The sequence below is a fragment of the Amblyomma mixtum genome, chromosome 2 (genome assembly GCF_055824585.1).
Source record: "Amblyomma mixtum isolate Tamu chromosome 2, ASM5582458v1, whole genome shotgun sequence".
Taxonomy (NCBI): domain Eukaryota; kingdom Metazoa; phylum Arthropoda; class Arachnida; order Ixodida; family Ixodidae; genus Amblyomma; species Amblyomma mixtum.
This window is the reverse complement of record NC_143013.1, coordinates 103,575,916-103,601,755: the sequence shown is the minus strand read 5'-3', so window position 1 is coordinate 103,601,755 and position 25,840 is coordinate 103,575,916. Positions and strand designations below refer to the sequence as shown.

Below are 25,840 nucleotides of genomic sequence, written 5' to 3'. Positions count from 1 at the left end.
AGGCTAGCGTGCCGCAAACCACTTATCCTCAGACAGTTTTAATATAGCGTTCTGAAAAAGTTAAACGCGACTTTCTTGACATGGAGGCAAAAGGCCCTTCTAAAATGGTCGCCACTGCCGCTAACTTGGCAAAGTGTAATATTTCAGTCTTTTAGGCCAATTATTACAGCAGCGCTTATTTTCGCCTGCAAAATGACCCGGAAATTAAAATGAAATAAACGTAAAAGAGTGCCGCCATCTAGTCAAGCAAATGTTAACTACAAACCGCTCGAGCAAGAATATTTTCCACCACATGACGTTTAATGTTCAAAAACATACATAAAACACCGCTACAAAGCTCCAAATCTATTCTTGTTTCGTTCCGGACGTTTGCATTACGTTTCGGACAGTTACAGATGGTAGCAGCGCAGCTTGAGGTGCCATTAGGCTTGAGTGCTCCAGAATAGAGAGCGTATCTCAAAAGCCGGGCTGAATTGCTGCTTAAACTTTATCGTCGAAGCACGGCAAGTCATAGCGAAAAGCAACACCACCATTAGTTGCCAGTAAACAAACCCGCCCGCGGCGGGCGCGTTTCGATGGAGGCGAAACGCAAGAGGCGCCCGTGTGCTGTGCGATATCAGCTGCACGTTAAAGATCCCCAGGTGGTCGAAATTATTCCGGAGCCCTCCACTACGATACCTCTTTCTCTCTCTTTTCTTTCTCTCTCACCTTCTTGCCTTCCCTTCCGGCGCGGTTCAGGTGTCCACCGAGATATGTGAGACAGATACTGCGCCATTTCCTTTCCTCAACAACCAATTCACCATTCACATCATCAAACAAGCCGCCCGGTATCGCAGGGACTGATGAATCGGCTGAAGCAGGCGGCTCTCGCTTGGAAGGACGCCGCCATGTTTCCACGCTAAGGGCGCAAAACCCGCAACTGCCGCAACTCTAACTTCTGAAAATTGCGTGTGTACGCTAACGCTATTTCTCCGTTAGTGCTCGGCGCATGCGCACTCTGGACCCGCTATTCTGTTATGCACGCAATTTGCCAAGCCCGCAATACTAAAACTCTCTAAAAATAAAACATTGATCCAGCGTTGTGTCATATCACCGGAGCTTTCGCTCGACATTCGGTTCAGCAGCGCTGAAACCTGTTTTTAAAGCGAAAGATTTACTACTTGCACTTTGAAGCCTGTGCCGTGCATCGGCGGTGCACATGAAATGACCTTTCGCATGACCTCTGTGTGACGTCACGCCGAAGAGCTGGGCGACCATCTCGCGCCGTCTGCGAGTAGTGGCGGTGCCACCACCGGCGGCCTTAGATTAGATTGGATTAGATTAGATTACATTACATTACATTAGATTGGATTAAATTGGATTAGATTGGATTGGTTTTGATTGGATTGGATTGAATTGAATTGAATTAGATTAGATTATATTAGATTACATTAGATTAGATTAGATTACTTTACATTGGATAACCGATGCATCACCACAGGTCTAACCGCAAGCACCACCACCAGCTACACTACCAGCTGAACCATGGCGTAGGTACGGATATTGCTTTTGCAATTACCGGGCTTAACCAAGCTAAGCCACAGCGAATTTTTTTTTTTTGGTAATCTTATTGTAAGGTGCGCGGGAAGATCATTCGTTTGCAGAGAAATCCAGAGAGATGTAAACTGGAGCGCGCAGCCTTGGTGTTTCTCTTTCCGCATGTTCTCTCAGTGGAGCAAAAAAAAAAGCTGCGTTCGCTCGGGATGACCTTTATCGGAAGTTGCAGTATTAAAGAAAACAGTCGTTTTGCAAGCAAAAGCGAATTCCATTGTTACCTTCGCACTGAAGCTTGAAATCTTAACATCCATGCAGACGAAATCTGTTTTTAGAAGGGAGATAAAAAAAAATTGCCGACTATTAAGTTATTTCCTAATGCGAAATTTGAGCGCAGCTCATCAGCTATTTAATGTACAATTACAGACTTGTTATTTTTCACACATTTTAGTTCTTCAAGAGGCACTCCAGTAACAGTTCTCGATTGTCATGAAGGAAGCTTTGAGGTCGGAGAAATGGATATATGCTGGACTTGCTGCACCAACGCCTGGTTCTCAGACGAGGTCTATGCAAGTATTTCGCGAGGTTGTCACAGCCCTGGGAGGCGAACGCATGCAGACCACATCTCTCTCTAGCCACCCCACGCACCTAAAAGCGCGATTCAGGCGTCCACTGACCCAGGGAGCTCGTTATGCCCAGTTTTCCCTTAAAATGATCGGAGTCTAAAACGTTGTCAACGCCAACGCCAATGAACACAATAAACGCCGACGGCCTATGGCTTCAGCGCCGCGTTTCTGGCACAGCGTTGTCAATGCCAACGCATGCAGCGCACATCTGTCACTACCGCCACGTAGCTTAAAGTACGATTGAGGTGTCCACTGTTCTAAGAGGGCAGTTATGCGCCTTCCCTCTGCTTTCCAAGCTCCCGCTCCATTGGTTTCGCAGCTCAAAGCGCGACTAAGGTGTCCACTCCTGGTTACAACGGTCAACGGCGACGCCGCGAAACGCAGAAATGGGCGCCCAAGAGCTGCTCTCTAAAACGAGCTTTTGCCGCAATTTTCCTTAGCTGAATGCGGACAATAGAAATTTAACATAGCACGATCCGCTGCCACTACCGCTTTCGCGGGGAGCCACAGGGCCTGTGCAGATCACCTTACGGTCGGCAGATGGCGCCAGGCGTCAGCCAGCTGGCAGGCGTGTGGGACCAATCAGCGTGGGCGCACTGACGGCGTGCGGAGGGGGTTTGCGCTATGTAGACCTCTCTTGTATTTATTCCCTTTCATGATCTAGCTGAACATTCGCGCTCGGCAAATAACTTCCAAGTCACCAGCAGCTAGTGCGGTGGGGTTTGCTCTTCAGAGCTGCTGAATGCACGAGACACTCCCAGTCCCGAAAGCCCCACTATTAAGGCGAAAGCCTTTAATGCCTCATATGCCGTTAGCAGCCCTGTCGGCAGCCGTGTCGGCAGATGTGTCCGCATTTCGGCGTCACTACTAAAAAAAGTGTCGAGGCTGAGAATCGAACCAGGGCCTTTGGCATTTGAAGTCATTAACTGCTCATTTGACATTTGAATTAGTCATTAACCCTTCATGACTAGTTAGTCATGAATGGTTAATGACTAACTATTGATGACAAACCAGTCATGACTAGTTAGTCATCAGTTAGTCATTAATCACTCATGACTAGTTAGTCATCATTGGGTAGCCATGACTAGTTGTTAACCAGTCATGAGCAGTCATGACTATTGTGCAATTGTACTCTGTCCTGCTGCGCAAAAAGTACACATCAAATATTAATCAAGGAACTGCATTCCTCGCTGATTTGTCTAGACTAACATGCAGAGAACGCCCCTACAATACGCGCATCGGAGACAACTGGTATTTACCGCGAACGCGAACTAACTACGGCAGACAAATGCTGTCCTACAATATCCCGTCCATTTTAAACAATTTGTGAAAAACTGTCATTAGTGAAGAGTAACAGCATATAGTTTCTTTCTTTAGTGTACTAACTCAGCCTGCTTTTATGCCTTCCCTCTTTACGTGATATGTTTGATGGTTATGTGTTTTTTGATGCCCTGAACGTGTTCATTTTCGATACAATGTGCTTTTGTTTTAAATATGTCACAGGCACAACATATAATGTACCGTTGTGTGATTGTGAGTTTTTGTGCACAATGTAGTTGCTGTAGGGGGCGGGGACCTCCGTCAAGCCTCTATAGGCTTTTTGTCCCCGCTCCCCACATCCTTGATGTGAAAATAAACCTGATTGATTGATTGATTGATTAGTCATGTCTAGTTAGTTATTAACCAGTCATTACTAGTTATGACTGGTTAATGGCTAATTAGTCGCGACTAGTCATGACTGTTTTGTCATGGCTGGTTAGTCATGACTAGCTAGACATTAACCAGACATGACTAGTTCTTCATTAACCAGTCATGGCTAGTTAGTCATCAAGTAATAGTCATGACTAGCTAGTCATTAAGCAGTCATCAATCAACTCGTCATGACTAGTTAATAATTAACCAATCACGACTAGTTAGTCAATAACCGATCATGACTAGTAAGTCATGGGTCATGACTAATGACCCAATTAGTCATGGCCAGCCAAACCCAGTCGCCCCATAGCCGTCTCGTGTGTGCCAACGGCCGTGCGGCCAAAGTTGCGCGAGAAGGCTTTCGCCTTGCGCGCACTTCAGATCCTCAAAGTGGCCCCTGAATTTTTCAGCTGGCAGCTAGAGATGCGTAACTTTGATAAGTACCGCTAGGGTAGTGACGAGAACTTGCGCATCTAGCTGCGGGCGAAAACTGTGCTGCTTCTACTGCCTCGCGAAGGAAGCTCCGGCCACGTCTCGCGTGCTGCTGTGTGAGGGCGTCGGCGAGGTTAGGCGGAGGCTGGGCGAGTCTCACGTAATGATACGAACAACTTTATTAATCAGGCATGGCGCCCCACCACACGCTGGAAACCGCGCGCGCTCAACGAGCACATGGTCGCTCTCACAACTTATGTCTGCAGTGAAGCTCCGCCCACATTCAGGACTGCCGCCACAGAATTCCTCCACGACAAAAAAGTAGTTAATGAATGAAACTTTTCTTGTGACATAAACAAGAAGCAATTATCACTGGAAAAAAATTACAAGGTAAAGAGTTTTGGTACGTGGCTTGCTTAATATAGTCAGACATCAAAAAGCTGATTTCTTTTACTATTCAGATTGGCCAGCAGAGTAATGCAAAACGCCGCGGACCGTGGCCCAGTGTAAGCAACTGCTGTTCTTTTTTTAAAGTTTTAGCCTATTATAGGCTTGGCGGCTTGGCCTAAGGGGTTACTGTGAATGGTAGGTGGCGCTAGTGGTGAGTCTCTCGCTCACAATGCTCACAGTACTCACAATGTAGATGGGGTTGAAATTGCACAACAAGTGGCCCGTCGGTTTTTTCCGCATCATGACTGCACCTCTACATCTCTTCCTGGCTTATCGGTTTCAGAGCACTCCGACGAGATTCCTTCTGACCTAACCATGGCAGAGCTGCTTGCCTCCATTGAACGCCTCCAAAACTACCACTTCTCCCGGGCACGACGGCATAGCTAACTCTTTATTCCGTAACTTTGAAGGGAGAGCTTTGCAAACCCTACCTGATACTTACAATGAAGTATGGCATTTTGACGGCATGCTGGAGGAGTGGAAGCTTGCTATTGTGCTTCCGATACCCAAGTCAGCTAGGTCACCCTCAAATATCTCTCTCCGCCCTTTGTCCAATTTCTCTCACGCGTACGATCCGCAAGCTTTACGAAAGCATTCTCGCCGCACACTTGTCGTGGTTGCTGGAATCCCACGATTGCTACCCAGATTCCGAAATCGGTTTCCGCCCCCATATTGGAACGGACGACGGTTGTGCTACTTTGGCTGCTGACGAGCTTTACCACTCTGCGTCCAGTCACCTTATTCGAACCGTGATCGCTACAGACATAACAAAAACATATGATAACGTCCCTCACTCTGCCATTCTCGCCTCCCTTCAGTCTCTTGGTCTCCCTCACCGGATTCTCCTCTCCATTCACGCCTTTTTAACAAATCGAAGCTTCAGTGAACGTGTCCACGGAAAGCTTCACTTCCAATAGAGGAGTGCCCCAGGGCTCCGTTCTCGCCCCCACATTACTCAATGTGGCTTTTATTCATCTTGTTCGAGCCCTAGAGACCATCACTTTTATCCGTGTGCTTGCGTACGCCGATGATATAACCTTGTGGTGCTGCCACCCAGATGCGTCTATCCATCAGTCGGTCCTCCAGCACGCGTTGGATGTCTTGTCTTCTCGCCTCCCACCTCTGGGTCTAACCCTCTCGCCTACTAAATCATGTTTCATTCGCAATGGAAACAAAGCCGGCTTACGGAAAGCTCCCCCTTTAAGTTTTGCTATATATATATCTCCGATTCCTCAGGTAGAAGCTGTTCGTATTCTTGGCCTCCTCCTTCATACGTCTGGGACTGGCACCACGTGTCTAACAGCCACCCGTAAATCGGCTCACGCTACTTTAGGCCTAATTCGTTGCATAGCTATGCGATCTGGTGGCGCGCGTGCTCATACGACCTACCAGCTTGTGCGCTCTGTCCTTCAGGCACGGATAATATATCAGGCACAACTTCAACTTCTCACCGGCAGACAGTGGGACTCCAAGCTATCAGTCGTGAGGCTATGCGCGCCATAACATATCTGGCCCCTTTAATACCCATACCCTTACTTCGGGAGTACGTCCAACTTCACACTCAGTGAATTGACCGGCCAAGGGTGGCAAACAGCACTCGCAAACAGACTCTACAAATTCATCTTTTAAAGACACTCCCTTCATGGCCGTACTGTCAGCTCACAGACCATCTCCGCGCTGTTTCCCTTCGGTATCAGCCGTGTATCTGCCTGAAGGGTGCGTATTGTACACCGATGCATCACATAATGCGGAGTAAGGGGAATTACTGCTGTATTCAAGTAACACTTGTTGCTGGGCTAGTTGGTGCATTTTTCTTCTGCTCGTTCCTACATTCAATGGAGTTCATCTTTACGCCGACTCCCTCGCCGCCCTTAAACAGCTGAAAGCTGTTCGATACCCATTCCAGATTACACCATCAATTTATCTGCTCTGCGCAAAGTACCCATATCTTGTGCGCTTACATTGGACTCGCGGCCATGCTCACGATCCACATACCATTCAAGCGGATGCTATGACGCACCTTCACACATCAGACCACCCGCCACCTTCCTCTCATCCCCCAGATCCGTACCTGTCCCATGTTTCCGATTTACAAGTTCTGCGCCAGCGAACGGGCGCTCTGATTCTTCCGTGTTCGCACCATCTCCCCCGTAGTCTTACTCGGCAGGAGGAGGTATCAGTGCGCCGGATTCAGGCAGGGGCCGCTCTGACCCCATCTTCGTCATCGCTGACGGGAAAAAGATCTGCCAGCAACTGACAGGTGCCCTCACTGTGGCGCTGCTCCGGACATTTGACATGTGCGGCACTTGTTGTGGACATGCCCAGCAACGGTTCCTATTAGAAAACGGCTCCTCAGGGAGGTGGGCTTGCGGTGGAACCGCGAATGTGACTATGTGAAGTGGACTATGAACAATCAGTTCACCAAGAGCCCCTGCGCCTACCTCAGCGAAACTGGACTTCACCCCTTCTTTTAGCTTTCTATCTCCTTCATTCCATTCCCCCTTTCTCAACTTATGCCTCATGGCACACTTCTTGAATAAAAAAAAATTGAATAGGTCAATAAGGTATAGCACACACACGCGCGCCCTCGTGCACGCTGTGGACGTAACTGGGCTGTTGTGTCTTCTGGCTTCCGCCAGGCTGTACGTATTTACTGACGCCGAGTGGCGAAGCCCTGCACGTACGGGTCTTGTCGAAAGTAAGCAAGTCACGGTTCTATGTTGTAACGGCGTTCGTGCGCGAAATGTTAAAAATTGGGGTGAATTATTGTCGCGAAGGTTTGTTATGTTTGTTTGTTTATGGTGACAGCCGAAGGGACGCGGCTTTAGCACTTTTTGGCCGAAGATGCGACTGCGTTTATCTCAAATGATCGCAGCCGCGCGAAGCTGGTTCTACGTCGTTCCAGGTTGTCGTAGGCGCTTTACGTGCCTTATCCCGAAAGTTCTTCGGCAGCTTCAAACTGAGCGCTGCCGAGATCGGCGGTGATTCCGTTCTTGGACGACAGCCTAGCACGCTTTTTGATATCGCCGCCGGCGAATGGTCCATTTCTTAGTCGGCGCAAGTCAGCCCCAACGAAGAGTTTGTTTCAGTTTTTCTTTTTTCATTGTCAGGTCGGTCTCAACCGACTGATGTCGACGGCGCTGCCACCGGCACGTGACAGCATCTTGTATTGTCATATGCCAAATGATGGTGTGCGATGCTCATCCGCAGGCGTGTGGTGCATCCTTCCTTCCACAAGCTGGCGGATCGGTCCACTTTGAGAGCAACATGGATCTCATCTAACTTCTGGCGCCCCTTCCACGTCTTTTTGAGAGAAAGAACGGAATGAGACGGTAGGAAGATTTCAGAAGAGTCGCGGTCTGATACAGCGCCACTTTGCATAGCGGTGACGGGATTTCTAGCTAACGTGGACTCATTGTGTTGACAGGCAGCTTCATTTGAGGACCAGCGGGATTTCGAAGGCGCAACATCTCTGGAGCTCTTCCCTTCCTATGGTAACGAACTACATTAGTTCAGGCGACCGAGCAGGAACTTTGCCAAGAGACGTAAATGAGGTGTGTATAGGGTTCGCGGTGTGATTTAAGCTCTCTCGCAATCTGTGCTATCAAGCGTGGTATGCATCGCGTACTATAGTATATTGTGCGAGACCGGTCACGGCGGTGCAGCTACACTAACATTTTGTCAAAAAATTCTAGGCTTTTAACGTAGTTGAACCGAGTAGGACGTGGGGAAGCACTTGAGGCAACCCTACTTCAAAGGCAACCGCATGCAAGATCTTATCGTTAGCCGCTATCGGCAGCCGCGCGCGGGGAGCGAAGGAGGGGGGGGGGGGGGTGAGGTGAGGTGCTGGCTCCGCGCTTTGACTGAGCTGGTGCGCAAGGCCTCCGCCGCTGGCGTTCCGTCAAAGGTCAAATGCTGAGGCTTCACACATACCCCGGGTTTTTCAGCTTCGCTTGTAAACAAGCGCTTTCGCACTAGAAACATGACGCTCTCACAGTAGACACTTTTATTTGGTCTAACGCAGCGCTCATTGCGTTGTGTGCTCTGTAAAAAGCGTACTTGGCCTCGCTGTAGCCTCCCTCAAGTGAATGGGCACGTTGTACGCAGAACGCTGTGTGTTGCAGGAATCATGGTGCTGGACTACTTGTTTTTTTTTGCGGAGAAAATTGGGCATTCATATGCAGCCATGCGTGAGCCACACTGCAGCTACTGTGAAACACGCACAAGTTTATACGAGGCCCTCAGGATGGTTTAGGTTTACTTTGGTTAATGGGGTTTAATGTCCCAAAGCGACTCAGGCTATGAGAGGCGCCGTAGTGAAGGGCTCCGGAAATTTCGACCCCGTGGGGCTCTTTAACGTGCACTGACATCGCACAGTACAGGGGCCTCTGGAATTTCGCCTCCATCGAAATTCGACAGCCGCGGCCGGGATCGAACCCGCGTCTTTCGGGTCAGCAGCACCGCGGCGGCTTACAGGCCCTCATGAGCCGATGTGGTTTTCATACGAGGCAGATGCGAGTCGATACGGGACACGTATGCGCTGCTGTGTGTTCGCGGGTGTCTGGCATCAGTTGATGTTGGCCGCATGCATGTTCGTACGAGACACAGCTGTGACAAGTATGAGCTCGCGCAACCTGTATGAATTCATACTAGACACAACTGCGACGTATATGTACGACATATATAAATGAGCGAGAAAGCTCGTTATTGAAGTGCAGAAAATTTTACCGGCTTTCAAACAACGCTGACACGAAATTCTGCGCTAGGAAGGGCTTTGGGAGAGTAAGGCGGGAAGGGTGCAGGAAATATAAATATAAAAAATAAGGAGAATAAAGGTATGCGGTTAATAAATTGGGGTGCGAATACAACAAAGTAGAGGAATTCAGAATTTCGCTGCGAACAAATTTTCGGCTTTAACTGAAGAAGGCGACCGTAATGTTGAAACAGTGAAGAATAATCTCACAGCTATCTTTACGGTGTGCGCCGTAGAAGTTCGCAGTAGAATGGTTCGACAGGATACTGGCAAGCTATCTCAGGAGACTAAAGATCTGATTAGGAAACGCCAAAACATGAGGATGCCTAACTCCACAGGCCGAAAAGAGCTAGCAGAGCTTTCGAAGTTAATAAATAAGCGCAAGGTAGCCGACATAAGGAAGTTAAACATGGGGAAAATCGAGCATGCTCCAAAGAACGGAGGTGGCCTAAAAGCAGTGAAGAGAAAACTAGGCATATGTAAAGACCAGATGTATGCGCTATGACACAAAAAGGGTAACGCCATTAGCAATATGGATAAGATAGTTAAAGTAGCCGAAGAGTTCTACAAAATTCTATGCAGTGGCAAATGTAATCATCAAGTTACTGAGAGAGGCAGTAGAGCACATCAATGGGACATCCCGCCAGTAACGAAAGAGGAAGTAAAGAAAGCGTTAGGAGCAATGCATAGAGGGAAAGCAGCTGGTGGGGATCGGCTAATAGCAGATTTGTTGAAGGATGGAGGAGAAATTGCGCTAGAAAAACTACCCACACTGTATGCGCAATGCCTTGTGACCTCGAGCGTACCTGGAGCTTGGAAGAATGCTATTACCTTAATTCACAAGAAAGGAGACGTCAAGGACTTAAATAACAGACCGATCAGCTTACCGTTCGTTGCCTACAATAATCGCTAATAGAGTCAGGACAACTTTAGACTTCAATCAACCAAATGATCAGGCAAGCTTTCCTAAAGGATACCTGACAATAGAAGACATTCACGCTATCAATCAGGTGGTAGAGAAATGCACAGAATATAAGCAACCCCTATATATAGCGTCATTGATTCCGAGAAAGCATTTGACTCAGTGGAAACCTCAGCTGTCATGCAGGAATTGCAGAATCAGGGTTTAGAAGAGTGTTATGTGAAAATATTGGAATATATTTATAACGATTGCACAGCTACCGTAGTCCTCCATAAAGTCAGGAATAAAACCACAATAAGGAAATGTGTCAGGCAGGGAGACACGGTATTCGTAGCCAACGCTATTCGTAGCCTGTTTACAGGAGGTTTTCCGGGGCCTGAAATGGGAACAGTTGGAGGTGAGAGTTAATGGAGAATACCTAAGGAATGTGCGATTCGCTGATGACATTGCCTTGTTAAGTCACTCAGGACATGAACTGCAAAGCATGATGAATGAGTTAGACAGGCGCAGCAGACCGGTGGGGCTAAAAATTTACATGCAGAAATCCAAAGTAATGTTCAACAGTCTAGCAAGGTAATAGCAGTTCGCCATTGGTCGTGAGGTGCTGGAAGTAGTAAGGTTACCTTCTACTTAGGGACCGAAAGAAAAATGGGAAGTGTAACGTTAAGAGATCGGAAGCGGGCGAAGTGGGTGAGAGAACAAACGCGGGTTAATGACGTCCTAGCTGAAATCAAGAGGAAGAAATGGGCTTGGGCAGGGCATGTAATGCGAAGGCAAGATAACCGCTGGTCCTTAAGGGTAACGGAGTGGATTCCAAGAGAAGGCAAGCGTAGCAAGGGGCCGTAGAAAGTTAGGTGGGCGGATGAGATAAAGAAGTTTGCAGGGCTAGGGTTGCCGCAACTGTCAAAGGACAGGGTTAATTGGAGAGGCATGGGAGAGGCCTTTGCCCTTTAGTAAGCGTAGTCAGGCTGATGATGATGATGATGTTTATGCTGTAGCTAGCTCCGTTGATGGTGCTTATCTTGGCATTTGTGTTTTGTTAATGGCTCTATCCCTTTCTCAGTCGGCCGTAAGCGTCTACCTTATACACTACGAGGATTACAGCAACCTGTGCTGTACGATGTTTTGGTTTACTTCCATCCTTATCTAAGTTGTCGCCGATTTAGCGCTTAACTGATTCCAGTCCCATTGCCTGAGTCACGCCGCCCCTTGCTTCCTCAAGTTTGTCCATGGACTGAGTTCGCGCAGCCTGCAGAGCAGGCAGCACTGGCCGCGTGGCAACTCGTGGAAGCGCCTGACCGTGCGATACCGACGTTTCTTTGCAGGAACGGATGCAGAGGAGAGTGCGCACGAAGAGAACTGGGAGGCAGGTGAGTGCCTCGTCTTTCGAGTCGCCTTCATCTTGCACCGATGCAGTGAGCGAGAGGGCTACGCGCAGTGGCTGCCGCTATTGAAGGAAAAGCGGAGTGCGCAGACAACAACAGTATTTGCATTTACGCGTGTGTCGAGCATGAGAAAGACAATAACTAGTAACATGCGTGCGCAGGAAACCAGCTTAGAATATCTGCGCTTCCTAACGACATTTGCAGAGTAACCGTCAATTCACTTGTGACGAAATGTGCACGCGATGAATGCATGGACTGATGTGTTTGTAGAATCACTCCACATGTAAGGGACACTTGAGGACAAAATTTGTGTCGGTAAACTACTGCGTTATAACGCAGAAGAGGTTATTCTCACACAGCGTTGAAATTCAAACTTGTTGGTTCATACTTCGGACCAATAGCGCAAACAGGACAAGGGACCAAGAACGAGTAGACACACACAGCTCTGTGTGTGTCTACTCGTTCTTGGTCCCTTGTCCTGTTTGCGCTATTGCTCCGAGGTTATTCTCGCTGCAAGCGGAGGTTTTATACCCTAGATTAGACCAAAAAATGAAGTACACGTGTTGCCGCCAACGATTACCTCTTCAAGCAAAAAGTGGTGCGCTCAAGATTGCCCCGTTTTTTTTTTGAAATGAGAAAGAATTACTAGCCCCATTACCAGAAAAACCGGCGGCGTGTGTGTGCATATGTATACTGGCAGATGGTAGAGAAAATCGCATAAATCGCAAGAAAAATAACATGAAGTCATCAAGCGGCCGTACGCCGCATACAGCAAGCCGAGCACCGTCACGTCAAGAAATCGTTCACATGCCGTTCGTCTACATATACTCGCCACTGGCCGATCTCCATGTGGCGCCAGTTTTTTCCTACATTCGTACCAGAATTGTGACGTAATCGTTCGTCGTACAGCGTCCCTGGTGGTGTCAGACGCGTGCACGCATGTGTATCTGGGTGGTGTCATACATCGTCGCTGCATTTCATTGCGTCCGGTTGTGTGTGTGTGCTCGCGCAGTGGCGAACATGCAACGTCTAAAGCTTCGACATCGGCACCACCCGAAGCGAAAAGGGGTTGCCCGCACAAATGCGCAAACTCTGAAGAAGCAGAAAAGAACTTTAATGCCTGTACAAACATTACGAGTAAACAATGCACCTGGGACAGTAATCCTTTCGCATTCTCAGTCTTCCGCGTCTCTGCCCAGTTTGTTTCGGGTGCATCTTCGAAGCTAGGTTACACTGCCATTTCCTTCCGGATGGTCATCAGTCTCATCACGTAGTCCTTTTCAGTCTCAACGCAGTGAGTTTGACTTGGAGTGGTGAGAAGAAACGCTCAATTTCTGAAACCCAGTTTCGTCAGCAGTGAAAGCGTGTTTTGCTGCCAAACTATCATCTCCATAGCCAGAAAGAGATTTACGATTGATTTTTACTGAGAAGATATTCGGTTTGATGTAGTTGTCCTCGGAGTCACTAAGAGGAGACCACGGTATTTGCTCGGTGCCTGCAGCGTGATCGACGCTTGCGACGCATGCGCAGAAATATCTCCAGGCCAGCCCGGCTACGTCCCTTGCGGGCAGCTGCATTTCCTGAAGGCCCGTCATAAATCACAGCGGACGAGGAGGCGAATGTATCGGGAACAGACCGAGGAGTTCAAGCGCCGCGAAGCGTAAGTATACATGCCTTCGATTGCTCACCACTTGCTATATTTGCGACGTAGAGGGGGCGCCACAGTCGAACCAAGATGGCGGCTTTGAAGGGGAATGCTTCTGGGATCGGCTTGGTTAGATCCGCGCTTCTTCTTGAATTGCACGTATAATTTACTGGCAGAGCACTGCCGTTTTAGCGTGGTGGTAAGGATTCGAGAAGGAAATACGTTGACGAAACAAAGAGGTGTGCTTCTTCGCTGGGTTTCGTCGCCATGCGGTGTGTTTCCTTCATGCACGACCTAATCCAGATGTTCGGCGATGCCAATGCTTTGCTGAGAGGTGAACAGTTTTGTTTTCCCGGCCCTAGAGGAACCATGAGTTCATGCGAATTTCTTGCTGGAAGCCATGACCGATGTTCAGATCACATCAGTCGCCAATAATCTTGCCATAAAACACCAGGGCATAATGGGGTAACTGTGAGAACATTGAAAGAGAACATTTAACAACTTGCACTTGTCTTCAGAACTGTAATGAGTCATGCTATCTACTAATCTATGTATACCGGCATTTTGAAGATTGCTAGAGAGCAGACAAGGAAATGGGAAAGAGGGGGCTCGTAATGAAATACGTGAGGGAAGCAGTCACCGAAACCAAGGAGCATTGGCGTGGCATTTTTTAAACATATTTTAATGCGAGAGCGTTAAGGTTGGTTTGTTTTGGTTTATGGGGTGTAACGTCCCAAAGCGACTGAGGCCATGAGAGGCGCCGTAGTGGAGGGCTCCGGAAATTTCGACCACCTGGGGTTCTTTAACGTGCACTGACATCGCACAGTACACGGGCCTCTAGAATTTCTCCTCCAAAGAAATTCAACCGCCGCGGCCGGGATCGTACCCGCGTCTCTCGATAGCGTTAAGGGCCCCGTGTCGCAGAAAAGCCGGTGTCGGCGGAGTTGGTCCTGAGCGAAAAATCCCAGAAGCATTAATAAATCAAACCGGGTAGGAAATTGGTCGAGTTGGGGAATCGAACTAGGGCCTCCGGAGTGCGAGACGAGCACACTAATCACTCCGCTACACTAGCTAGATTGTTTGGAATGAACAAAGGCGCGTCTAGTGAATACGGTGTTGCCTTAGAAGGGTGTTTTAGAGAAATGTACTGTGGTGTATATTAGTCATTATTAGCATGGAAATTAGAGAGGTCTCAGTTAAACGAGTAGCAAAGTACGGTTCCGCTACTTTTCCTCTTCGTTTGGCGCGCACGCAGTGCCATCAGGCGGCGCTCACTAAAACCACTCCCTCCTCCTCCCCGAAATGTACTGCACTGCCCCAATAGATAGCGCGCGACGGCAGCGCCTCCCGCTCGTCTCATTCGGGCAAAGTGGGGCTATGCGGGGACGCAGGAATCACGCACGCGGTGTGCGGCGAACAACGCAGCGCACATCCAAGGCGCGTTCACCACGAAGCTTGCGGCTTGCTGCCCGTTCGTTCGGCGCGGTAGCTATGCTGGCGTTCGTGGCATCGGGTTTGTCGAGAACCATGTGCCGACGAACTACGAGTGCAACTTGAGTCCCGCGCGTATCGGCAAGGCGCCTGGCAGCGCTGCTACGTGGTTTACCGCTCCGCGCGCCCGTTTCACAGTACGTGGCACCAGCAGCATCAGGTTCAGAGAATGGCCAATTCCTCATATATGGGCATTAATCCAATAACGCTACCGCGTCATACCCTTAAGGCGGAGCTTAAGTGCCTCCTCCGAATTTTTTGTAGTGTTCCTGAATGAGAGCCTGATATCCATAACATAAGAGTAGCGCAAAACCAGGACGACGGTTTTGTCCGTCGTCCTGGTTTTGCGCTGCTCTTATGTTATGGATCATTACCGACTTGCCCAAATTTCCACCCTGGAGAGCCTAATATGGTAATTATTTTTTAAATGATAACTGAGTATAAAGCAGAAGGAAAAATTTTGTGAGGTTTAACTCTTCTAAACCTAGTTATGCAATTTCCTACTCGGTTTTATTTATTTATCTGGCCTGACTAGAAATGTTAATTAGGCTAATTGGGTAATTGAGCTATTTAAACTCATTCCCACTTACTTGGAGCACCACTATACGATCCATTTAACTGGTTGCATGGTTGCTAGCCAAAGTACAATTGGCCCCGTTTGAAATTCGCGCACTGTGACGTCACGACCGTTTCGACCAATTGAAAAGCGTGACATTTCTGTCGACATCTCCTGCTTACAATGATGAGGCATTAAAGGCTTCCGCCTTAAAATCATAACTCAGTGTCAACGTGGCTTTAGGATCAGCAGGTTACATCTACAGCAGTAATGGCATTGGTTCAACAGTTAAAGGTGCACTGAAGAGGAATCTGAACTTGTCTTTTTGCCGCGGGAACTCGATCTACACGTTCCGAGCTTTTTTAGAAACTGCGACTTACTGCCCTGTGTGGCCGATTTCCCCAATTAAATCGAATTAACGTCCGGCTCCCGCCTTTTTTTTTAATTCTGCCTCGTACGGTGGGCGGAGTCGACCAACGCGTGGAGCGCCTTTCACCCAGTCCCGTGGCGGCTTGCCGCTCTGCCATCGGCGGAGTAATACGTAGTAGTCCGTAGTAGCAAATAGTCCGCGCGTATTTTTATTTCTTCGGGCTTATTTTGCGGCTATATTATCATATTATCTGCGAATGAAACTATTTATTCATGGAAACCTAAAAAACAAAATAAAGCGAAAGCAAAGCCTCCACGGGACTGGGTGAAAAGCGCTCCACGCGTTGGTCGACTCCGCCCACCGTACGAGGCAGAATTAAAAAAAAAAGGCGGGAGCCGGACGTTAATTCGTTTTAATTGGGGAAATCGGCCACACAGGGCAATAAGTCACTGTTTCTAAGAATGCTAGGAACGTGTGGATCGAGTTCCCGCGCCAAAGAGACATGTTCAGAATCATCTTCAGTGCACCTTTAAGTTCAACCTTGCGTACTGTTAACCCTGTCAGAGACGCATTATGTTCTACAATGAAGGAAAATCTGGAAATTTGTTTCTATATTTGCAACCGCTTATTTCACAAAATTAACTCGATATGGTCCAAAAATATGAGAACTCAGGCATGGTTCACACTTCCACAATCACTGAATATCAGTCCTATCCTTCGAAAAACACATCCATATGCCCAACTAATTGTTTCCTTCATCATCTGATGCGGCTGCCGCAAAGAAAAATCAGCTACAGGGTCCTTTCGTAAAAAATTCAGGGGGCACTTTGGCTCTCTAAAGTGCTGCAAGGCGAAAGCATTTCCCGGCCACTGTTTGTTTCTATTTACTTTTTTATTTTTCATGTTTTTTGTTTATTTCTTGTTCATTGTCTTAATTGTATTGTTTTTCTTTTTATTTTCACATCTTATTTTTATTTTGTCCTTATTTTTGTTTATTTTCTTATTTTTATTTTTTATTTTGCTTTTCTTGACTTCACTCCTTTTATTTTTGAAAGGTAAAAACGTAGCGCAAAGAAACAAGAACACAGAAAGACAGACAACACACGGCGCTAACTTCCAACAATGGTTTATTTCAGAAAGTAAGGGTGGTTTTATATCGACATCAATACCATCACGCCGTCAAATCATGCGCTAGCAAAGCATATCAGCCAGATATGCGAACTCTTTTTGCCAGCAATGAAACAGAGGGGGTACTAACACAATCATCTTTCAAAAGTGATATCCATTCTGCTTCTATGATTTCTCGCGTCAACCGGTTATTGTGCACTTTTAAAACCATGCATTGGTCAAGAAGCGGTATGCAGTGACATGACCGGCAGTGGGCTGACAACCCTTTTCCACGCATATCATCTACGTCACGCCCATGCTCTCGAAGCCTATCATTCAGGCATCTGCCGGTTTGCCCTACATACTGTTTGCCACAAGAAAGAGGAATCTGATAAATGACATTTTCAATACAATTGACAAACTTTTTCCTATGTTTTTTCGTACAACCAACACCCTTTTTAGATTTCTTGAAATGTTTCGTACACAGATTACTCAACTTCTTAGGCGCCGAAAAAACCACTCTGGTTCCCGAACGTTGCGCTATCTTTTGGAGATTATGAGAAAGCTTATAGGCTTGATAGGCTTCATCCACCTTGTCGACACTGCTGCCGACGCGTCTGTCGACACTCCTGCCGACGCGTCTGTCTACACGGCTGCCGACGCGTCTGTCTACACGGCTGCCGACGCGTCTGCTAACGACAGTATGAGGCATTAAAGGCTTTCGCTGTAAAAAATATGTAGGCACTTGCTGAGCGCACCGTGGAACTTCGTGACGCCCTTCTTGCTTATTAAAAAAAAAAAAGCTTTTGTTTGTAGGTGCAAAACGGCCGTTCCATTCTCTATAGCAGGGAATGATAAAGTTGCCGGCATCACTGACTTCCTGAAAACAGGGGTTATGTCCAATATTTTCGGGCAAAAATTTTGAAAATTGAAAAAGAGTAAGATACTCTTATAGAAATATTGAACGTAAAGGACAGTTCTTGTGATATGCAGCAAAATCTTTCTTTTAAAAAGTTTTCATTCCTCTCATCGAACATTTAAGACTGCCTTAAAAAATCAAAAGGGTACTGTTTTCACGATAGCAAAAAGATTTATAGATTGATTGGTTTAATGAAATCTTACATTATATGAAAAAAATGCTTATATAAACGGTTTCCCGCCGAAAAATCCTTTTGGCCAGAATTGTTGGGTATAAGACGCTTTGAAAAAAAAAATTTCTAAAAGTCGGTGCGCAGTCGGTGACGCGATGCCGTCGATCATTATGCGCAAGGGCGAATGTTTCCAATCGCCCAGATTATAGAAGTTGTCACGCGCAACTTTTGACTGGAGTTGTCATGCACAGTCGATTAAGGAATTTGGGCCCGGCTGCCGCCCTCCCGGGTTTTTGTTATCTGGTTGATATTCGTGAGGATATAAATCGGTCGTGTCTGGCAACCAGCTGAGAGAGAACGTGTCTTGCCGGGGATTATGTTGAAAAGTTGAAAAGTATTTATTTGAAGTGTTTCATACACTTCAGGAAGGAGGCCAAAAGGCGTGGTGCCTGACGAGGGCCTTCCTCCCTGGGGGTATAAGCAAACTGCATTCGGCAAATACACAAAATATACAAATACAATAAATGTAGCGGTCGCCATTACACTTGCTGGCATGTTAAAAGAAAAAAAAAGGAAAACTGTACAACAATGTTAAGATATCTTGCCGCCGAGGTTACCCGGCGGGTACTACCGGAGAGCATCCCCCACCCACTCCCATAATTTCACCCACCTGCAATTACACCCACCCACTTCCACCTTCTAGATGGCCTCTACCTACCACACGCCCACGTAGCAGCGGAGATAAAAAGTGAGGACGAAATCAAATGCACGTATGCCCTGGCAGGCGATCATTGTTAAAGCGAAAATGACAAAGGAAAATGGTCGAATGTTTAGACGAATTCCCCAAGGTGGAGTAGACTTGTATTAAGGGAGTGTTTATTACAAGGGGGAATACGCTTAGCTTAATGGTTCGGGCGACTGCTCCGGTGAAGCGGTGGTCCCGTGTTCGAACCCTGGGCCGGGACGAATTTTCCTTTAATACGAAGTTTCGGTGGAAACTGTTTAGCTTTCCTCTGTAGCCGTATCGCTGCGCTTTGGCGGGTGCAAGCGAGAAAAAGGACGATGTGAAACCAATCCTGCTAGCGCAGATCGCTCGCATCACATCGTATGATCCCCGTCAAGTTATTAATGAGGCAGCGTTACGATGGTCTTTGCAGGTGGAAATGGCAAGGGCCGTCTGGGCGGAAACGTAAGGCATCCGTCTGCTGTTCCATGTCGATGCACGTTAAAGATCCCCATTTGGTCGATTTTATTCCGGAGCTCTCCACCACGGTACCTCTTTTTTCTAGTAGTAGTAGTAAAAGACCTTTATTCGACTATAATTTATAGGCCGAGCATGTCGGCCGCCTGGGCGACCAGAAGCCGCTGTTCTTCTTCCCCTTCAGCGCCAAGCCAGTCGAGCCAGGTGGTGATGGATAGAGAGGGTGGGGGGAAGGAACCCGACTGCTGAGCAGCCGGGCAATAGAAGAGGCAATGGGCCAGGTCCGCATAGATACAGGGGCAGTTGGGACAGGAAGGGTCCGATCGATAGCGATAGAGGAAGAGGCAGGACGGGGTGATAACTGCATTCATCTGAATGTGCCGAAGAAGGCGAGACTCCGGCACCGTGAGTGATGGATGAGGGGGAGGGTAAAGGCGTTTGTCGAGGCGGAGCTCAAGGTAGACCTCTTTTATGGTGCGTCGAAGGGTGAGTCTCCCACCGTCCTCCGAGGGCTTGGGCCAGGGGATCAATGGTGCCCGGAAAAGTGTGTCGCGGGCGAGCTGGTGGGCCAGCTCATTGCCATCAATCCCTGAATGCACAGGGACCCAGCGGAGGAAAACGATGAAAGGTTGCAGTGCGGAGACCGCTCGTTCGACCTCCTGTTGGAGAGAAGGGGTCAGGGCGCGTTTCTGTATGTGGTGTGTAGCGGCTTGTGAGTTTGAATAGACTCTCGAAGAGAAGGAAGGAGGGCAATGACTGGAGGGAATGCGCAATGGCGAGGACCTCGAGGGACAATGCGTCTGGAGGGTGTATATACGGCCCGCTGGTGGTTTTCTATTACTCCCCAATTCCCTCACGGCGCGGCTGAGGCGTCCGCCGAGATATCGCGCCATTCCCGTTCCTCAAAACCTAATTAACGGATGGAGGAGGGAGGGAAAGAAGGAAGAGAGAAACAGCAGCACCCTCTGGAGAATAAAAATAGGCGCCTTTGGGGAGACGGTGGAGCACGGGGAAAGGGAACGACTAGCAGCGCACAACGCCGCCAGCGCACGTCACTATGTGGCAAACGTGTCACCCGAGCTTCTCTCTCGGGTGGGCTGGAGCAGCGTGCAACGGCATGTACCGTAGCACGGGTGGAACAGGCGTCATGTTAAACGTGCGGTACGTAGTCACGTGGGCTGAGGGGTGTTGCTTTGCGCTCGCCAAAGACGCGCGATTTTCTAAAGCGCATTTTTTTGGCGTGTCATGGTAAAAATTTGCTGAGCCACAGAAACGAGAGTAATCTCGTTTTCGAAATTTCAAAAACTGTTATAGCTATTACTAACGGCTCTCTACCAACGTCTAATTCCAACCAGGCGCTTCTATAATAGTTAGATTTTTAAATATCCGGAACTATGTAACCAGCTTACTGTTAGCACGATTCACGTTTTATGTTCGCCATCAACTATATTAAGCCATCTTTATGGCTTCTGCGGCAAAGTTATACCGTGAGAGCTCGTCAAGATGCTATCCGAGCTGCTTTACTGTGACTCCCACACCCTTGCGACGGAAAATAAAAGAATTATTATCATGAATGTTAATAGTATTGTTAATATTATTGTTTTTAAAAGTAATGATGGGCTTTTCTGAAACACCACGTATAGTTATCAAACTGTGGAAATAATTGAGGTAGTATCACAAGACACAGAACATATGTAATGTCTTTTGCGCATATCGCAATTGCGCACAGCAGTTGTTGGACAGCGAAGGGATTGAAATTTTGGGCGAGTAGTTTGTTGAAGGCTGCCGAGTGCGAGACAGACTGAAAGGAAGAAGTAGAAGAGGGGGTGAGCAAACAGGAGAGGAAGGAAGAAGAGACGGCAGCGTTCAGAGCCCGATCCTCTCGGCCGAGACGTCCTTAACGTAGCGCTCGCTTGCTGCTTGCTCTGCAAGTGCGCTCCTCCAGGGTAGATTTTGCAAGCACGTAATCTTCTTGTTCCGTTTCTGCCTCGCTGGCTTAAGGCTGGTTCACACGCAAGCGACTGAGCGAACTAAGTGATTGGGCGGCGCGTCGCGGCGAGAGTTTTGCGTCTTGGAACCTCGTCGCTCTGGCCGCTCGAGCCGCTGCGGCGCAAAAACCTGTTCCAAGTCGAAAAATTTTCGCCATCCGCGCCGCGCCGCCCAATCGCTCAGTTCGCTCAGTCGCTTGCGTGTGAACCAGCCTTTAGAGCATATCGCTGTCCGTCTCTCGGGGTTGCGAGTTTTCCCTATTGACGCGTGTGAAACGCATTAATGCTGTAGCGTCGTTTCTTTGAAAAAAAGAAATAATAATGACGCCTGTGTTTCCCTTTCTGCCTTTCTTCCAGCGAGCGCTTGAGGATGGAGGCCGAGGCCGCGGCCGCTCAACAGACTCGCGAAGAGGAGAGCCAACGTCCTCGCCCACGGGTAAGCCTTTGTGCGGACGGGCGCGTCCGCGTTTCCCTAATTGTCTTCTGCACTGCGTGTGCATTGCTCTCCGAGGTATTGCCGCGAACCTTCCATCATCCCTCTCAGTCTTCTTTGTCGACTTTTTTCCGTCGTCACTATGTGACAGTATTTAAACCAGGCGTCTATTTCTCGGGTTAGAAAATGCGCGTCTAGATTACTGCCGGAATTCTTTGTCTTGGCGACTCGAGTGTCGAGTGCGGATATGAAGGTTTACTATTCGTCTCACTCGCGTTCTATATGAAGCAGCAGAGATTAGTACGCTTAGGAAAGACTGCGGCAAATTGTTACTGTAAAAAGCACAACGCACAAACGACAACATCCGGATGGAAAACTTGCTGAAAATTGAAAATAAGCGACTCGCGTTTGTTATTTTCAAAGCTTTTTGAATGATAATAATCTACAGTCTGACGCAGCACTAGTAGGCGCGGTTCTTCAGCGAAAATAAGTACAACTAGGCGCACTTGATAGCAGCAACGGTGAGGACGGACCCAAACACGTTTGCTGCGCACAAAGATGCTGTCAGGTGCGTAATTAGTGTATAGCGAGGTGATTGTGCTTTTCTTCGTACCTTAGCAGACAAGCATTGTGCCGGTGCCAGTGGAAGAAATCGAGGCAAGGATTCCTTGGTGCGCAGACTATCCCCCAATGGGCCGTGCGGACGCGGCCTGCGAGGCCGATTACCCCGGTAAGTGGTCACTTTGAGTGTAGTAGTACGGGTCGTAAAGTTGGCTTCCGAGGTTCTTTTTTCTGTTTGTTCTGTGGATCGGTGTGCCCTAGTCCTCCGCGCGTACGACTTCGGCTCGGCGCGCTTGGAGACCACACTCGTGACGAACTTAGCAAAGGTGGAAATGTGGTCGCAAGGGTATATACGTGAACAGTGAAGGGACACCTGGGGTCGTATTCCGTAGTGATTCTTTTCGGTTTTATTGCATTTGGTCTTCTGCCATTAGACGTAGGCGATTGGAGAATGCGGCAGCCTTGGCAAAAGCACGCCACTTAAGTCACATCCACACGACGGACGAAATCGGTTCCGCCCGGGCGCGGAGACAGCACCACGTGACCCGACGTCACTTGTTCAGCCTCGTCCTCGGACGGTGCAGGCTTCGCAAGCTCAAAACAGGCGCGCGCGTTGCACACTGCCGTCTGAGCAGCAGTCTGCTGCGCTTTCAGAAGTCTTAACTGTTGACAGTGCGCCGTCATCCCTGAGCGAGCCTCCGGAATAATGTTTTTGGCATTTTCGTTTATTGTCTATTTTGCTAGGATGGGGGCGTTTTTGTGCGATTAAATTGATGTGGTTGTCGCGGTTCTGCCGCCTGCCCATTTCCTTTGTGGTGGTGCAGTTGTGGTGGGCGGCACTTGCACCTCTCTTCGGAGGGAACTGCGATGAGGTCATTGAGCAACGAGAGGACGACGGCGCGGGAGGTAGAATCTTACAACTGATTTTATGGACCGTGCGCTGCCGTCGGCGGACGCGGCGGAGCCAGTGACGTCGGGTGACGTGGTGCTCTGTCCGCGGTCAGGATCAGTGACTTCGTCCGTCATATGGATCGGCTTTTACTCGCATAACCGCGCCCATGTCGCACTGGTGGACCGGCGCCGATGAACGGTGGAGCACGAAGATGCATTTGAAGGCGTGATCGGCATCACTGCGGTGTAAGATATGTAGGTAGGGACACAGCACGCGCTGGACGTCAGTAGCATATAACCTATCACTCTCGCACCTCAAAATCGGGCTTTTGATCGTAGCGTCTTCTATCCGCCCAGCAGCGAAACATAGCCGTATGATGTAAGAAAAAGAACAGTAGCGCAATCAAGACGAACACAAGAGAGGACCACACAGGACTAGCGCTAAACTTCATCTAACTTTGCATCAGACATGCAAAGAAGTTCGTGAATTGCTGCATCGGGGTGGTGTACGAAATACCGCTGTCATGCGGGAAGGCCTATGTGGGCCAAACAGGGCGGTGCATTAATGAAAGGGCAGGTGAGCACGCCCGGTCAGTGAAAGACGTAAGTGGTGCACACCTTTCTCAGCACTGCGCTGAGTGTTATGAATGCCCTCGAGCGGCAGAACATTTGCCACAGGCAAGATGCAAGTACTGCAGAAAGTGCCAACCACGGTTTCATGAGATAAAGATTTTAGGTAAAAGCAAAGACGCAAGGGCGAGGGAACTATTGGAAGCATATCATATAAGGAAGAGAGGTGTATCGTGTGTTAGCGATACGTCACTGAACCTCTACAAATCGGAGATGGCGTATCTTGAACGGTTCAGTAGATAGTGTGGTGTGGAAACTGGTATCTGTCGGCACGTATCCTGGTTTTTCCTTATATTTGCTGCGCTGTTAGTGAATAAAGTTAGATGAAGTTTAGCGCTAGTCCTGTGTGGTCCTATCTTGTGTTCGTCTTGATTGCGCTACTGTTCTTTTTCTTACAACATGCACCATCTAGCCCAACAAAAAGTTCTTCTATAGCCGTATGAATTACCAATGGAAATATATCTAAACTATCTCATTGCCATAGAAACCGGATGTCATCGTGTTGCGCTTGTTTTGTGGCGTTTGGCCAGCCGGCCATCATTCAGAGCAACCAAGCCATACGCGTGCGGTAAGCATTTTTTTTTTCGGTCTTGTTTTAAGCGTTGGCCCTAGACGGGGCGCGCGCAGAGACGAAGGCAAGGGATGGCGGCCGGTGATCGAGTGAACAAACGAAAGAACGAGAGGACGTCAGGCTTGAGTTATTACGTTGTAATCAAGGCGCCGGTTCTTACCCGTGTAACAGGTTAAAATAAAGGGCGACAAGGGCCACTTAGCGAAGAGTCATCTCGTGGCGCCTGATGTAACTGAACTAGAGGACTTACGTTGTGAAGGTGTAGGTTGCGCAACCACGGGACAAACCACGAAGAAAGACAGACACACACAAGCGCACTAACAACTGTTCACTTCTTCCTGGGAACGCATAATTATACACCTGGCCACGCATGCTCAAATGCAATCTTTAACAACAATAGTCATGCCAAGGGCTGTTAACGCAGACGCGAACGCAAAAAATTGATTTCGGCTACGTACAGAACCACAGACGTGTCACTGATACAGTCTACAGCGTTTTCCTTTATGTGGAGCGGCGGTTGCCGAGGCCCTGATACGAAAGATGAAGACCGGTACGCCAAGTATGAGGGGGACGAGTGAACGCGAAGCGTTCAGGCCTGTGGTGGTGCTATATCTGCATAAGGCGTCTCATCACCTCAAGAGAGTTGCAGGCAGGCATGGTGTCCCTCTGGCGTTTTCTGCGCCGAATAAACTGGCGAAGCTGTGCGCCCGCACGTGCGGTGATAGAAGGAGTGGATGCCTAATCAGGCACGGGACTTCCTACATCCCTTGCTCCACCGTGGGTGATATACTCCTTCCCTCTTTCATGTGGTAAGACCTACTTCGGGCAGACAGGGCGGTGCATAAACGAGCGACTCAGGGGGCATGCGAATAAAGTTAAGAACAGCACAAACAAAGGGGCACACTTTGTGTCCCATCTTAGTTCTTGCCGCAGTTGCGCACCGCGACTTGACGAGACCGTGATACTAGGAAAAAGCAAAACTGAACACGCGCGGCTGGCTTCGGAAGCTTTCCACATAAAGGAAAACGCTGTAGACTGTATCAGTGACACGTCCGTGGCTCTGTACGTTGCCGAAATCAATTTTTTGCGTTCGCGTCTGCGTTAACAGCCCTTGGCATGACTATTGTTGTTAAAGATTGCATTTGAGCATGCGTGGCCAGGTGTATAAGTATGCGTTCCCAGGAAGAAGCAAACAGTTGTTAGTGCGCTTGTGTGTGTATCTGTGTCTTTCTTCGTGGTTTGTCCCGTGGTTGCGCAACCTACACCTTCACAACATCATGTACCAACTAGGCCCAACCCAAGTTTTATTGTGGAGGACTTACCTTCCCACGGCGCGGGCCTATGTATGTGCAGAAATGAAATCAACTGTAAACGACCTCGAATGGCGTAGCCGAAAACTCAATCTTGAAATTCATGGCATCCCAGTAACGGAAAATGAAAACTTGATGTGTAAACTGAATGATCTAGGTCAGACCATCCACGTGCCAGAGCTCACAAAGAATGACATTGGCG

General features: G+C 48.4%; 1 protein-coding gene across 1 annotated transcript in view; it reads left to right on the top strand.

The window, feature by feature from the left end:
* The window catches only part of LOC149360354 (uncharacterized), an 87,903-nt gene that overhangs the window by 36,638 nt on the left and 25,425 nt on the right, over positions 1-25,840 (top strand). The window contains exons 5-9 of the mRNA XM_089572289.1: positions 11,734-11,778; positions 13,324-13,453; positions 18,757-18,801; positions 21,600-21,678; positions 22,294-22,405. Coding sequence (XP_089428415.1) covers positions 11,734-11,778; positions 13,324-13,453; positions 18,757-18,801; positions 21,600-21,678; positions 22,294-22,405 — 411 coding nt within the window. The remainder of the gene's footprint in view (positions 1-11,733; positions 11,779-13,323; positions 13,454-18,756; positions 18,802-21,599; positions 21,679-22,293; positions 22,406-25,840) is intronic.